This window comes from Artemia sp. Qi Xiang Cuo, chromosome 7 (genome assembly GCF_049724085.1).
Source record: "Artemia sp. Qi Xiang Cuo chromosome 7, ASM4972408v1, whole genome shotgun sequence".
NCBI classification, from domain to species: Eukaryota; Metazoa; Arthropoda; class Branchiopoda; order Anostraca; family Artemiidae; genus Artemia; species Artemia sp. Qi Xiang Cuo.
Window position 1 is genome coordinate 67,681,071 of NC_142800.1, and position 15,052 is coordinate 67,696,122.

The window sequence follows — 15,052 nt, forward strand, 5'->3', positions numbered from 1 at the left end:
ATTTTTTCCCAAAGTCACCGGATCAAAATTTTGAGATAGCCATTTTCTTAAGCATAGTTGAAGATTCTAAAAACTATGTCTTTGACGACGACTTAATCCCCCACAGTCCCCGGGGGAAGGGCTGGAAGTTATGAGCCTTGCCCATCGTTTATATATAGTATTGGTTATTGGGACGTATACAGACATTTTCATGGGGGGGGGTTGTTTTTAGTGGAGGGGGGGTCAGGGGAGACGGTTGCGTGGGAAAATCTTTCCATGGAGGAATTTTTTATGGGGGAAGAGAATTTCAATGAAGGGGGCGCTGGATTTCCCAGCAATATTTAAAAAACAATCAGAAATTGAATTAAAAAAAAGTTTTTACAGCTGAAAGTAAGGAGCAACACTAAAACTTAAAACGAACAGAAATTATTACATGTATGGGGGGGTTCACCCCCTTGTCAATACCTTGCTCTTTACGCAAAAGTGCTTTTAGTAATTTCAAAAGATCTATTTATTCTAATTAAACGGTTTTTGTGATCCACGGGGCATTCCGAAGTAATTGGACCAAAATTCAAACTTTAGCGTAAATAGCAAGGAGGCGAACCCCCTCATATACATGATAATTTCGGTTGATTTTAAGTTTTAATGTTGCTCCTTGCTTTCAATTGAAAAAACTTGTTTTTTTTTAATATAATTTTAGTCATAGGCTTGTTTGTAGTTTTTACACAATTGGCTGAATTTGCTGTAATAGGCTTGTTTGTAGTTTTTACACAATTGGCTGAATTTGCCAAACGGGCAACCTTACCGAAGGATTCTGGTGGTATATTTCCTTATCGCTATTATATAATTTTTAATTTACATTTTAGTTATTATCACATCAATTTGCTGGTTTTTTCTTTGTCTTTCCATCTACCTCACTTTTCATTTCCAGGCAAATAGCCTTTTCCAGAATACAGTTATTTTTATTATTCATTTTTGATTACTCATTTAAAGCAACGTTTAACGAAACAACTCAAACTTGAGTAATGTCTAGAGGGGGGATGTCCGATTCATCAATGCAAAATAAATGAAATGTTCCACTAAAACCAAGAAACTATGTTACGAATTTTTATGAAAAAAAAAAAAAAAAAAAAAAAAAAAGCATCTTGTAAGTGTTTTTGGACACGGGATGCGAGCCTGAAAAAAAAATTAGAAAGAGACCAAACGTTGAAAAATAGTTTTGCCATAAAAACTTCATATTCTTTACAGGTAACGCATTTCAAAAGTGTTTGTATTCTTGTAGAAAAGGGAGTGACTAAGTCAGTACCGCAAAACATGGATTAGAGAATAATTAGCTTCTAAATTTAATCTCTTAACATTTTATTCATATTTGTAACTCATAGTTAAATATCCCATAAGACAAGCTAAATCACTAAAGAATGCCTTAGAAAATAAAAATATACTTTCATCACAGAAACTGTTTACTGTTTCAAATAGCAAATTTATGTTTCATTTAGGATATCCTTTTTGTCATGTATCCGTCTTTAAAATAAAGATACTTCATACTTTTTTGCATAAATTTCGAACTTACGCCTTACCATTGCCTGTTTTCCATTTTCTTTAACATTGAAGGTTTTGGATCTGATCTTCGACAAGGTTGATCCAACCGTTCTGTTGATCAAGTTAATTCCTGACTCACAATAACAGAAAAAATATTTTACGTACAAATAACAGTTCAATAAGGGACAAATCCTTTTATTTAACAGTGAAAGAACAAAAAATCTCTGGATATTTCGGGCACACATAAGACTGGTAGTCATCAGCAAATAAACTCTCGTCTATCGACAGATAGACGATAAAGGCTATCATCAGTAAATTTTTGATATGACGGCCACTGATAATGTGATCGAAATATCCAGAGATTTTTTGTTGTTTCACTGTCAAATAAAATAATTTGTCCATATTGAACTGTTACTTGTAAGTCATGGAAAGGCGGTGTGGTCTTCGAAAGCACCTACGTCGTATGTATGGGGATAATGTCACCAAACAAGTATATAAATATATAAACACCCATAAGAGACACGCAAACATTATAAATCAACAACACTTTCTTGTGCCATATAAGGAAAAGAAGATTGTGCCACCATGAATAAAATTCAATTTACATTTAGGCACTACTAAAGGAGAAAAGTTTGAACAAAGTTGTAAAAAAAAAAAGTTTATCTGCTGATGACCAAAATATCCAAAAATTTTTTGTTGTTTTGCTGTCAGATAAAAGGATTTATCCCTATTGAATTGTTATTTGCACTTCATGGAAAGGCAGTGTGGTCTTCGAAAATACCTACAAAATATTTTTGCTTTGTTTATTATGCTGTATTAACAAGACGGTCCTGTAAGTCTATGACGCTTTCTGAACTGTTCATCAAGTAAAGTTAAGTTATGACAAGTATGTTAGGTTACTTCGGCAGCTAGATCAGTTATCATCCATGAAAAGCCAGTAAAAAATTAGAACCAACCAATGGGCAGAGATCAACCAACCTGAAAAGTCCTGAAAAGTCATGCGTCTTTTAAGTCTTTAAAAGTAGTTTAAGTCTGTCTGGATTTTCCATAAGAAAAAGAATACATATCTAAAAATAATACCGATAAGTCACTGGGTAAGTCATGCTGGATGACTTGAGTTCCGACAAATCTCTGGATATCTTCTTTTTTTATTTGCTACGATTAAAAGCTAAGTTTTTCATTATAATTTTTCCAAAAAATTTTACCCTGAACAGCATTTTTTTAGTTGTTCCAATATATAAGGATCTCACAATTTTAGGCTGGAATTCAAGGCTTTTCCTATTTATTATCTAAGAAAATAAATTGCTTTCACTTACATTGTCATGAACCGCAGGATTAATAAGTTTGTAGAACCATTTATCACGGCTAAGCCAAACAAGATGAAAAATAAGCAGAAGGCAACATAGCCAGGCCGGGTCATTAAGGCATTATCATTCTGTAAGAAAAACACTAAGTTAATGAGTTTCGAACTTAATGTACTAAAAATAAAGAAAAAGAGCGTAGTACGGGCTATAACACTTAGAATAAAATTTATACCAACTGAACTTATTTAATTAGCGCCAAAAAAAAAAAAAATACGAAACTAAAAATAAAACATATAGAATGAAAAAAACAACAACAATGCATAAAATTGAGGGATACCGAGGATTTAGACCAGGGTTTTTCTTTTTGTTACTACTGGACTGAGTATTTCCTTTTTTTTCAGTTCTTTACAAGAAACTGTTAATGAATGCTTTGGTCTTAAATTATATGAATTTCTTTCCTCAAGTGGGCAAAAAAACTGTTACAATAGATCAGCTAGAACAAGGCTATTTGTTTTTTTTTCTTTTTTTTTAGGATGAAAGCAAGTGAACAAATTTCTAGTGGGGAAGGGACTCATGTTTAAAAAAAAATCACCTGAAAAGTGTCATATCTTTGAATACTACAAAAACTTTGCATTGCTTATATATCTGTAATCTTCAAAAGGCGAAAGGCTGAAAGCACCCTTCCCCCTGTGGGTCGATTCACTAGAAAACTCTTTTTCACTTTATCTTTATTTCTTTTCATTTTTTTCATAGTTTTATAGAGTCGTCATTTATTTATAGTCCCCGGTTATTTTGCCGGCTTTCTCGTACCCAATCAGACAGTTCGTGGTAAAGAACACAGACCAACAGTAACTGAAACTCAAAAAAAAAAAAAAAAAAAAATTTCGACACCTAGAGATGCAGCAAAAAAATTGACTTTTTATGCTGATTCCAAATTTATATAATTATGTAAGGATTACTAATCGAAAGGTACGAGGCTGAGAAAATTTCTTTGATGTTCAAAAAACAGGGTAAACAGAACCAGAAAATCAAGGGATCCTTATTAAAATCAAACCATCAGATTCAGAAAATTAGAGAACTCTACTTTCCAGCTGCTATCTATAAAATGTGGAATATCGTATTTTTTCCAGAAAAAGATCACGGAAATGCATTACTTTTTTTTAGGGGTGATCGTGTCGAACCAATGATCCTAGAAGATCCGGAGAGGGCGTATTTAAAAAAAAGAAGCCTTATTGCCCATTTTAAGTGATCAAAGAGATTGGAGGGCATCCAGACTAAGCCCAATTTTCATCAATGACATCTGATAAAAATTTGAGATACCATTTGGTTCAGAATAGTTGAAAGGCCCAATAATTATGCCTTTAGAGATGAAATTTTCCCTCAAGTCCCTGGAAAACGGGCTTTAGTTTACACAATTGGTCCATTGTTCACCTATAGTCTAGTAGGCTAGTTGTTATCGAGAAATATAAAGAAATATAAAGTTTCCTGGAACAATTTTCCAGGGAAAATTTCACATGGAGGGTAGGGTATTTAGTGCTATGATTTGAAAGAACGGTCTGCAATTTAATTAAAAAAAAAAAAATTCAGCTGAAAATAAGGAGAAACATTAAAAATTAAAACGAACAGAAATTACTCCATATATAGGGGGGGGGGAGAGTCCCTTCCTTAAACCTCACTCTTTGTGCTAAAGTTTTGGCTTTTTGTCACAGATCTTTAAAAACGATTCAATCACAGATTCAAAAACGATTCAGTTCTCAATCACATGGGCCGTTGAATTTGAATGAGAAGTATCTTTAAAGATCTCTAAAATATTATCGTAAGGCTTAAGCGCTGAGGATGTTACAGCCCTCCTCATATACGGAATAATTTCTGCTCGTGTCAAGTTTTAATGGTGCTCCTTACTTTCAGGTGAAAACAAATTGTTTTTTGTTTGTTTGTTGTTCATTTAATTTATGAACAAGACCAAGCTTTGGTACGGTAATTTCATTAATCTTTATCTACTTGTTCTCCTTTATTTTCAGTAAATCATTTTGTTATTTAATCTAGAATACTCCATCAATTATGTCGTGGAATGGTTGAATTTCCTAAGAAAATATAGGTAAAGTTTACCCTTTTAATTACAAAAGACTAATCATATTATCTTAAGAAGAAGGTTTCTGTACTCTCCAATAATCTAGTTCCAACAGTTTTGTTTTTTAAGGGAACCAAATTTGGCTCGCCAAGTTATCTGGTTATTTTCCATGAAAACAGTAAAGTCTGGAACTTATTACGAAACTTTCGACATTTGCGAGCAATGCCTGACCTTAGAAACAATCTTTGGAGGTCAGTAGACTGATTAATTCTTATCAGCTATTTCCTAAAAGGAGGCCAAGGATTAGGAGCATATTGAATGATGAAAAAAAACAAAAAAAAAAAAACAACAAACAGAAGTCTGTTACTTCCGGATAAGATAAAAAGACGAGGTTTAAAATCTTATCAAACAGTTTATGGTAACGAACTGTAAGTAAGGAGCGACCCGGCTCAATAGTAACCAAAGCTCTAAAAAACGAAATTTTGATACCAGTAGATACATCAAAAGAATCTGATTTTTATGCTGATTTCAAACTTATAAGTTGCATCAAGTTTAGTCTTACCCGTCACAAGTTACGAGCCTGTAAAAATTTATCATATTTTCGAACAAAGGGCGAAACACCCCCTAAAAGTAATAGAATCTTATTGAAAATCAGACCATCAGATTCAGCGTCTAAAAGAAGCCCACTGTAGAGGTTTCAAGCTTTTATCTGCAAAAATGTAGAATGTTGTATTTTTTGCCAGAAGAAAGATCACGGATGAAGAAAGATTTATTTGTTGTTGTTTTTCCCCCAGGGGTGATCGTATCGATCCAGTGGTCCTAGAATATTGCAAGAGGGCTCATTCGAACACAAATTAAAAGTTCTAGTGCCCTTTTTAGTTGACAAAAAAGTCCCTCCTCAACCCCTCGCTCTTTACGCTAAAGTTTGACTTTGTTTCACAACTTTGTTTTTTAAAACGATAAAAACTTTAGCGTAAAGAGCAAGGGGTTGAGCAATGGGCAGTCCATTTCATATACGGAATAATTTTGGTTCGTTTTAAGTTTTAATGTCGCTCCTTACTTTCAGTAAAAAAAACTTGTTTTTTTTATTTAATAATTTTAATAAATCAAATATTATTAACATTTTGATTAATAAATATAAGTATGTGTATATTAAACTGGCAATGCACATTCATTTGTATTTTTTCAGTAAAGTGCAAATTATGTTCTGGCCTTGGGAAGGCATAGAGGTTTTGAGCCCTACTCATGTTAATTTCTGCTCGTTTTGAGTTTGACCCAGCTATTTATTGTAATTTCTGTTCGTTTCGGGTTTCATTTATTTATCGATGCTGATTTGTGGTAAATTCACGCTTGGTAGATTATTTTATTTTATTTTTGCTTATTTTTAGTTTAATGGAGTTCTCTAATTTTCTTTGAAAAACATATTTTGTGGAAACGGTTTTTTTAATTAATTTCTGTTCGTTTTATATTGACATAGTTTTTTCAGGGAAAAAGAAAATAAAAATTTAAATCTTTTCGTTTTTAAGACTTTATAGTTTGGCCTGCTATTTGTATGCTGGAGAAAATATTTCAGCATATCACACTCCTTGATAAGAAAATATCACACTCCTTGATAAGAAAACCGATGAGAGTGGGTGTGGTAATTATAGTGAAATTGGCTTGGTTTCTTTAGGAACTTACCCAAAAAAACAACTTTTTTCAAACGAAATTAAAAAGTAGAATTAAAGCCTAATAAAAACAAAAATTATTCAAAACGTAGGAAGGGGCTACCTTCTTCAACATAGGGGCTACCATAGGGGCTACAGAAGGGGCTACCTGGTTCAAACATACTGAAATTTTAGCGTAAAGAAAGGGGGTTGAGGAGGAGGGAATCTACTCATTTTTGGAATAATTTGAGTTAGTTTTGAGTTTAAATGTCGCTCTCTATTTCAACTCGAAAAATATTTTTTATTTATTTAATTTATGTTTACTTTTAATAGTATGCCCGAGGTTATCTTAAATTTAATGAGGGCTGCCTCTCCTCAGACCAGACTCTTTAAATTAATGTTTATATATTGCGCAGCAACGTCTTGAGAAAAAGAATTCATTTACTGTTTTTGCATTTTCAAATAAACTACAATTACCTATCATCTCCTAACATCATCTAGTCATACAATTAAACTATCATTTCTTGAAAATGCGGGAGCTTTTGCATGCTAAGGCATCATATGACACCCTTATATATATATATATATATATATATATATATATATATATATATATATATATATATATATATATATATATATATATATATATATATATATATATATATATATATATATATATATATATATATATATATATATATATATATATATATATATATATATATATATATATATATATATATATATATATATATATATATATATATATATATATATATATATATATATATATATATATATATATACATATTATCATGAATGTCCAAAATATCTTTTTTTCTCCTTGGATTTAATCAGCTTTGCCAGTCAACATTCAGTTTTATGCAAGCTTTGGTGGTAACAGGCTGGGCTAGGTTGGGTTGAGTTGGGTTTTAACCCCCCATTTCTGAGATTTATAACCTAATTTAACCTAACCCAGCCTAACCTAATCTAACATAGCTAAGCCTAGCCTAGCTCTTTACGCTAAAGTTACGCTAAAGTAAAGTTTGACTCTTTCTCACCACTTTATTTTTTTAAACAATGAAAAAACTTCAGTGTAAAGAGTAAAGTATTAACGAGTGGTCAACCTCTTTCATATATTGAATAGCTTTTGTTCGCTTTAAGTTTTAGTGTAGCTCCTTACTTCCAGTTAAAAAAAACTTATTTTTTTAATTTAATTTTTGAACGTTTTTGAATTAATGAAGGTTTTGATCTTGGCTCACCGTACATGAATAATTAAAACAAAATTTCCATATTAATTTACTTTTATTTGTTTAAATGGCTTTCTCGAAACTTGTTTAATTTTATTTACGAACGTTTTTATTAGTAATAAATATACGTAACTTACGAATTAACTTACGTAACAAACTTCTATATTCATATATTTTTAATGCGTATATTAGGGGGTTCACCCCTAGTCAATACCTTGCTCTTTAAGCGAAAGTTCGAATTTTGTTCCAATTCTTTAAAAATGACCGCTTAATCACAAAGGCCGTTAATTAGAATAAATAGCTCTTATGAAAGTACTAAAAAATCTTTGGCTTAAAGAGCAAGGTATTGACTAGAGGGTGAACCCAATCATATATGTAATATATTTTGTTCGTTTAAAGTTTTGATGTTGCTGCTGTTGCAGTTGAAAAACTTGTTTTTTTATATTTAATTTTTGATCTTTTTTTAAATAATGCTAGGAAGTCCGGCGTCCCCTTCATAGCAATGTCCCTTCCCCCCTGAACACTTCCTTCATGGAAAGGTCCTCCCACATAACCCCCGACCCCCCCCCCCCCTCCCCACTACCAGGAAAAATCTCCCCTGAAAATGTCTGTATACTTCCCAATAACCAATACTATATGTTACCATTGGGTAAAGTTCATAACTTTCAGCCCTCCCCCCAGAAACTTCGGGGGATTAAGTCATCCTAAAAGACATACTTATAATATTTTCAAACATGCTGAACAAAATGGCTATCTCAAAATTTTGATCAGGTGACTTTGGGAAAAAAATGAGCGTGGGAGGGGGCCTAGTTGCCCTCCATTTTTTTTTTCACTTAAAAAGGGCAGTAGAACTTTTAATTTCCATTACAATGAGCCCTCCCATGATATTCTAGGACCACTGGGTCGATACGATCACCCCTGGATAAAAAAAAAAAAAACACGCACCCGTGATCTTTATTCTGGCAAAAAATGCAAAATTCCACATTTTTGTAGATAGGAGCTTGAAACCTCTACAGTAGGGTTCTCTGATACGCAGAATATGATGGTGTGATTTTCATTAATGTTTTATAGCTTTTAGGGGGTCTTTCCTTCTTTTTTTCGAAAATCAGCCAAATTTTCTCAGGCACGTAACTTTTGATGGGTAGGATTAAACTTGATGAAACTTATATATTTAAAATCAGCATTAAAATTTGATTCTTTTGATGTATCTATTTGTATCAAAATACCGTTTTATAGAGTTTCGGTTACCATTGAGCCGTGTTGCTCCTTACTTACAGTTCGTTTCCACGAACTGTTTGAAAATCTCAATCCTTCCAATCACTTTTGACTATTAAAAAGGGCACTAGCTCTTTCAATTTCCAATCGAATGAGCCATTTTTTAAGTTTCTACGACAACGCTTTCTACAAATACCTTATATGCCCCCAGGGCATAGATTACAATCCTTGTTCTGAGGGCTTTGAGGGGGGTTGTCATCCTTAAAGACCTAATTTCTAGAACTTTCAACTATCAAAATGGCTATCTCAAAATTTTGATTGGATGTGTTTGGGGAAATAGTGGCGTGAGAGGGGGTCAGTTGCCCTCCAATCACTTTCGACTATTAAAAAGGGCACTAGTACTTTAAATTTCCAACTGAATGAGCTCTTTTTGAAGTTTCTACGACAACACTTTCTATAAAAACCTTATATTCCCCGAGGGCAAAACTTAAAACCCTTGCCCTGACGGCTCTGGGGGGAGTGTAATCCTCAAATACATAATTTCCAGACCTTTCAACTACGTTGAACAAAATAGCAATCTCAAAATTTTGATTGGATGTGTTTGGGGAAATAGTGGGCGTGAGAGGGGGGTTACTTGCCAACCAATCTCTTTCGACTATTAAAAAGGGCACTAGCCCTTTTTATTTCCGATCGAATGAGCCCTTTTTGAAGTTTCTACGATAATGCTTTCTATAAAAAAAAAACAACTTATATGTCCCAATGTTATAACTTAAAACCCTTGCCCTGAGGGCTCTGGGGGGAGTTTCATCCTCAAAAACTTAATCTCCAGATTGTTTAACTACGTCAAAAAAATGGCTATCTCAAAATTTTTATTGGATGTGTTTTGGGAAATGGTGGATATGAGAGGGGTTTAGTTTTCATCCAATAACTTTTGACTATTAAAAAGGGCACTAGCCCTTTCAATTTCCAATCGAATGAGCCATTTTTTAAAGTTTCTACGACAACACTTTCTACAAATACCTTATATGCCCCGAGGGCATAGATTACAATCCTTGTTCTGAGGGCTTTGAGGGGGGTTGTCATCCTTAAAGACCTAATTTCCAGAACTTTCAACTACGTTGAACAAAATGGCTATCTCAAAATTTTGATTGGATGTGTTTGGGGAAATAGTGGCGTGAGAGGGGGTCAGTTGCCCTCCAATCACTTTTGACTATTAAAAAGGGCACTAGCACTTTCAATTTCCAACTGAATGAGCTCTTTTTGAAGTTTCTACGACAACACTTTCTATAAAAACCTTATATTCCCCGAGGGCAAAACTTAAAACCCTTGCCCTGAGGACTCTGGGGGGAGTGTCATCCTCAAATACATAATTTCCGGACCTTTTAACTACGTTTAACAAAATAGCTATCTCAAATTTTTGATTGGATGTGTTTGGAGAAATGGTGGGTGTGAGAGGGGGGTTACTTGCCCACCAATCTCTTTCGACTATTAAAAAGGGCACTATCCCTTTTTATTTCCCACCGAATGAGCCCTTTTTGAAGTTTCTACGATAACGCTTTCTATAAAAAAACAAACAACTTATATGCCCCAATGTTATAACTTAAAACCCTTGCCCTGAGGGCTTTGGGGGGAGTTTTATCCTCAAAAACTTAATTTCCAGATTTTTTAACTACGTAAAAAAAATGGCTATCTCAAATTTTTTATTGGATGTTTTTGGGGAAATGGTGGATATGAGAGGGGTTTAGTTTTCATCCAATAACTTTTGACTATTAAAAAGGGCACAAGGCGTGAAAGGGGGCTAGTTGCACTCCAATAGCTTTCTACTATTAAAAAGGGCAATAGACCTTTCAATTTCCTATCAAATGAGCGTTTGTTGAAGTTTTTACGACAACACATTCTATAAAACCTTATATGCCCCCATGGCATGACGTACAACCCTGTCCCTGAGGGCTCTAAGGGTGTTATCATCCTCAAAGACCTAATTTCCAAAACTTTCAACTATGTTGAACAAAATCAGCATTTCAAAATTTTGAGTGCATGTGTTTGGGGGAATGGTTGGCGTGAGAGGGGAGTTATTTGCCTTTCAATTAGTTTCAACTATTAAAGAGTGCATTAGCCGTTTGAATTTCCAATTGAATGTGCCCCTTTTCAAGTTTTATCGACAACACTTTCTACAAAATCCTTATATACCCCCAGGGCATAACTTACAACCCTTGCCCTGAAAACTGTGGTGGGAGTGTCCAGCTCAAAGATATAATTTCCGGACCTTTCAACTGCGTTGAACAAAATCGATATCTCATAATTTTGACTGGATGTGATTGGGGAAATGGCGGTCGTGGAAGGGGAGTTAGTTGCCCTCCAATCAATTTCGACTATTAAAATGGGCACTCGCTATTTCAATTTCTAATCGAATGAGCCCTTTTTGATGTTTCTACGACAACCCTTTGTATGAAAACCTTATTTGCCCCCAGGGCATAACTTACAACTCTTGCCCTGAGGGCTATGGGGGAGGTGTGGTTTCCATCCCCAAAGACCTAGTTTCCAGAACTTTCAACTACGTGAATAAAATTGTTATCTCAAAATTTTGATTGGATGTGTTTGGGGAAAAGGTGGGCGTGAGAGGAGGGCTAGTTGCCCTCCAATCACTTTCGACTATTAAAAAGAGCATTAGCCCTCTGAATTTCCAATTGAAAGAGCCTTTTTTGAAGTTTCCACGACAAAGCTTTCTATAAAAACCTGATATGCCCCCAGGGCATAACTTAAAACCCTTGTCCTGAGGGCTGTGGGGAGTGTCCTCCTCAAAAACATATATTCTATAAAGGAATAAACTAGGCTGAAGAAAATGGCTCTCTCAAAATTTTGATTGGATGTGTTTGGGGAAATGGTGGGCGTGGAAGGGCTGTTAGTTGCCTTCGAATCCCTTTCGACTATCAAAAAGGGCACTAGTCATTCCAGTTTCCAATCGAATGAGCCCTTTTCGAAGTTTCTACGACAACTCCTTCGATACGAAGTGCCCTGGTAAGAAAAAAAAATAATACATTGCGTCAACATCGTTCTTTACTTAGGCAGCGCGATTGCGCTGCCTATGATCAAACAGTGCGTGGCAACGAACTGTAAGTAAGGAGCGACCCGGCTCAATAGTAACCGAAACTCTAAAAAACGGAATTTTGATACCAATAGATACATAAAAAGAATCAAATTTTAATTCTGATTTCAAATATATAAGTTTCATCAAGTTTAATCTTACCCATCAAAAGTTACGCGCCTGAGAAAATTTGGCTGATTTTCGAAAAAAGGGGGAAAGACCGCCAAAAAGCAATAGAACCTTAATGAAAATTACACCATCATATTCAGCGTATGAGATAACCCTACTGTAGAGGTTTCAAGCTCCTATCTACAAAAATATGGAATTTTCCATTTTTTGATAGAAGAAAGATCACGGAGGCGTGTTTATTTTTTTTTCCAGGGGTAATTGTATTGACCCAGTGGTCCCAGAATATCGTAGGAGGGCTCATTGGAACGGAAATTAAAAGTTCTAGTGCCCTTTTTAAGTGACTAAAAAAATGGAGGGCAACTAAGCCCCTTCCCACGCTCATTTTTTTTCTCAATGTCACCCAATTGAAATTTTGAGATAGTCATTTTGTTCAACATAGTTGAAAATCTAATAAATATGTCTTTTAGGATGACTTAATCCCCCACAGTTCCCAGGGGAAGGGCTGCAAGTTATGAACTTTGCCCATTGCCTAAATATAGGTTTGGTGATGGGGACGTTTTCTGACCTTTTCAGGAAGAATTTTTTTATGGGGGGGGGGGGGGGCGGGTGGAGGGGGTTACTCAGGAGAATCTTTCCGTGGAGGATGTTTCTTTGGAGTAAGGGACAGTTCTATGAAGGGGGTGCCGGATTTCCAAGCATTATTTAAAAAACGATCAGAAATTAAATTAAAAAAAAAACAAGTTCTTTCAACTGAAAGTAAGAAGCAACATTAGAACTTAAAACGAACAGAAATTAATACGTATATGAGGGGGTTCTCCCCCAAGTCAACACCTCGCTCTTTACGCTACAGTTTTTTATTTAGTGCTTTCGAAAGAGCTATCTATTCTAATTAAACGGCCTTTGTGATTCAGGGGTTTGTGAATAATTTTTTTTTTTTAATTTTAACGTAAAGAGCGTGGTATTGACTAAGGGGAGAACCCCCTCATATACGTAATAACATATACGTAATAAAAAAAAAACAATAAAAAAAAGAACAAGCGATACGGCTCAATAGTAATCGGAACTTTTAAAAACGGAATTTTGATGTCAATAAATGTATCAAAAGAATGGGCGTATAATGCTGATTCTAAATATATAAATTTTATTAAGTTTAGTATTACTCATCAAAGGCTACGAGCCTGAGAAAATTTACCTGATTTTTAAAGAGGGGGGAAACACCCCCTACAAGTGAAAGAATTTTAATGAAAATCACACCGTCAGATTCAACGTATCAGAAAACCCTATTACACAGGTTTCAAGCTCATTTCTGCAAAAATGTTCAACTTTGTATTTTTTGCCAGAAGAAAAATATACGAACATAGAAGTTCGTTACGTAAGTTAATTTGTAAATTACGTCAGAACCAAATTTAGAGACGGCCATTTAGCAAAAGAAAAGTAAAATTTTTATGCAAATTTTGTTTACTTATTCAATGAAGGTGAGCCAAAATAAAAGCTGCATTAACTAAAAAACGATCAGAAATTAAATAAAAAAAACAAGTTTTTTAAACTGAAAGTAGGCTAAGGAACGACATTAAAACTTAAAACGAACAGAAATTATTCCGTAAATGAAAGTGGCTGTCCCCTCCTCAACGCTTCGCTCTTTACGCTAAAGTTTGTGTCTGTCTCACAACTTTATTTTTAAAACAATAAAAACTTTAGCGTAAAGAGCAAGGCGTTGAGGAGGGGACAGCCCCTTTTATATACGGAATAATTTCTGTTCGTTTTAAGTTTTAATGTCGTTCCTTACTTTCAGTTTAAAAAACTTGTTTTTTTTTTATTTTAGGACTAAGGAACGGATATTCGTCTGCAAACAACTTAGAATCTTATGAGAATATTACAAAAGCTCATTCCAAACTGCTTCAAAATAATACGAAGTACTTTATTATGGGGAGGGAAAAATTAAGCGGTAAGTGGTAAAATTGAACACAAATAAACGACTTCATTGTTTTTTAATTTAGCTGAAGCGAAATCGTTGTAAGTATTTCGAAAAGTTCGCCGACTACAGTTGGTTAAGATGAAGTATCAGCCCACATAGACGGTTCAAGGAGATTCATCTTGTTTTTCGGCTCAATAGCCCCCCCCCCCTATCCAAAATTTCTTTCAACTAGCCAATAAAATATTTTCAACTTTTGATCTTTTCCCTATAAATTATTTTTGTGAACCCGCTTGTTATCGTTTTCTCCATGACAAATCTCCAAAGACTTATGCTTATTCCAAAGTTTATTTTTGACAAAAGAATTTAAGTTATAATAACTAAGAGTTTTTATCAGGTGACTGGTTTTTACCAGTCACCGTAGCGTAGTTACAGCGTAACACCGTAGTTACAGCGTAGTACCGTAGCACCGTTTATGCTTTACACATAAATAAACTGTCAGCTATAATTCCAATTATATGTAGGAAAGAAAAATTAATCTCAGAGAGTGTTTATTCAATTTGGCCTCAAGAATATTACTTATCCTTTATTTGTAATTTCCTATGGTGTCTTAGATGGGGTCTGAAAGGGTTGGGATTCATCATAAATAAAATTGAATATTTTGGCTGTTTGTGACAATGGGATATTAAGTAAATTTTTAAAACGTGTATTTTTGGGCCACAATCCTAACGACAAGGATTTGTGGGAGGAAAAATTGCATGGTTGGCTAGCTCATAGTTAGCAAATGAATGTAGTCAACTGATAGATGGCAGACATTTCGTTAATTTTGTCTACCTGACTCTTCTATCTGTCTGCTGCGATTGTATTTTGTATGCCATTTACTTGGGCTGGTGATTTTACTCATATTTAATAAATATCG

At 34.3% G+C, this 15,052-nt stretch overlaps 1 protein-coding gene across 1 annotated transcript in view; it reads right to left on the reverse strand.

Annotated features, from left to right (window-relative positions):
* The window catches only part of Task7 (TWIK-related acid-sensitive K[+] channel 7), a 439,213-nt gene that overhangs the window by 97,511 nt on the left and 326,650 nt on the right, over window positions 1-15,052 (reverse strand). The window contains exon 5 of the mRNA XM_089091908.1: window positions 2,835-2,953. Within this exon, the coding sequence (XP_088948034.1) occupies window positions 2,835-2,953 (119 nt within the window). The remainder of the gene's footprint in view (window positions 1-2,834; window positions 2,954-15,052) is intronic.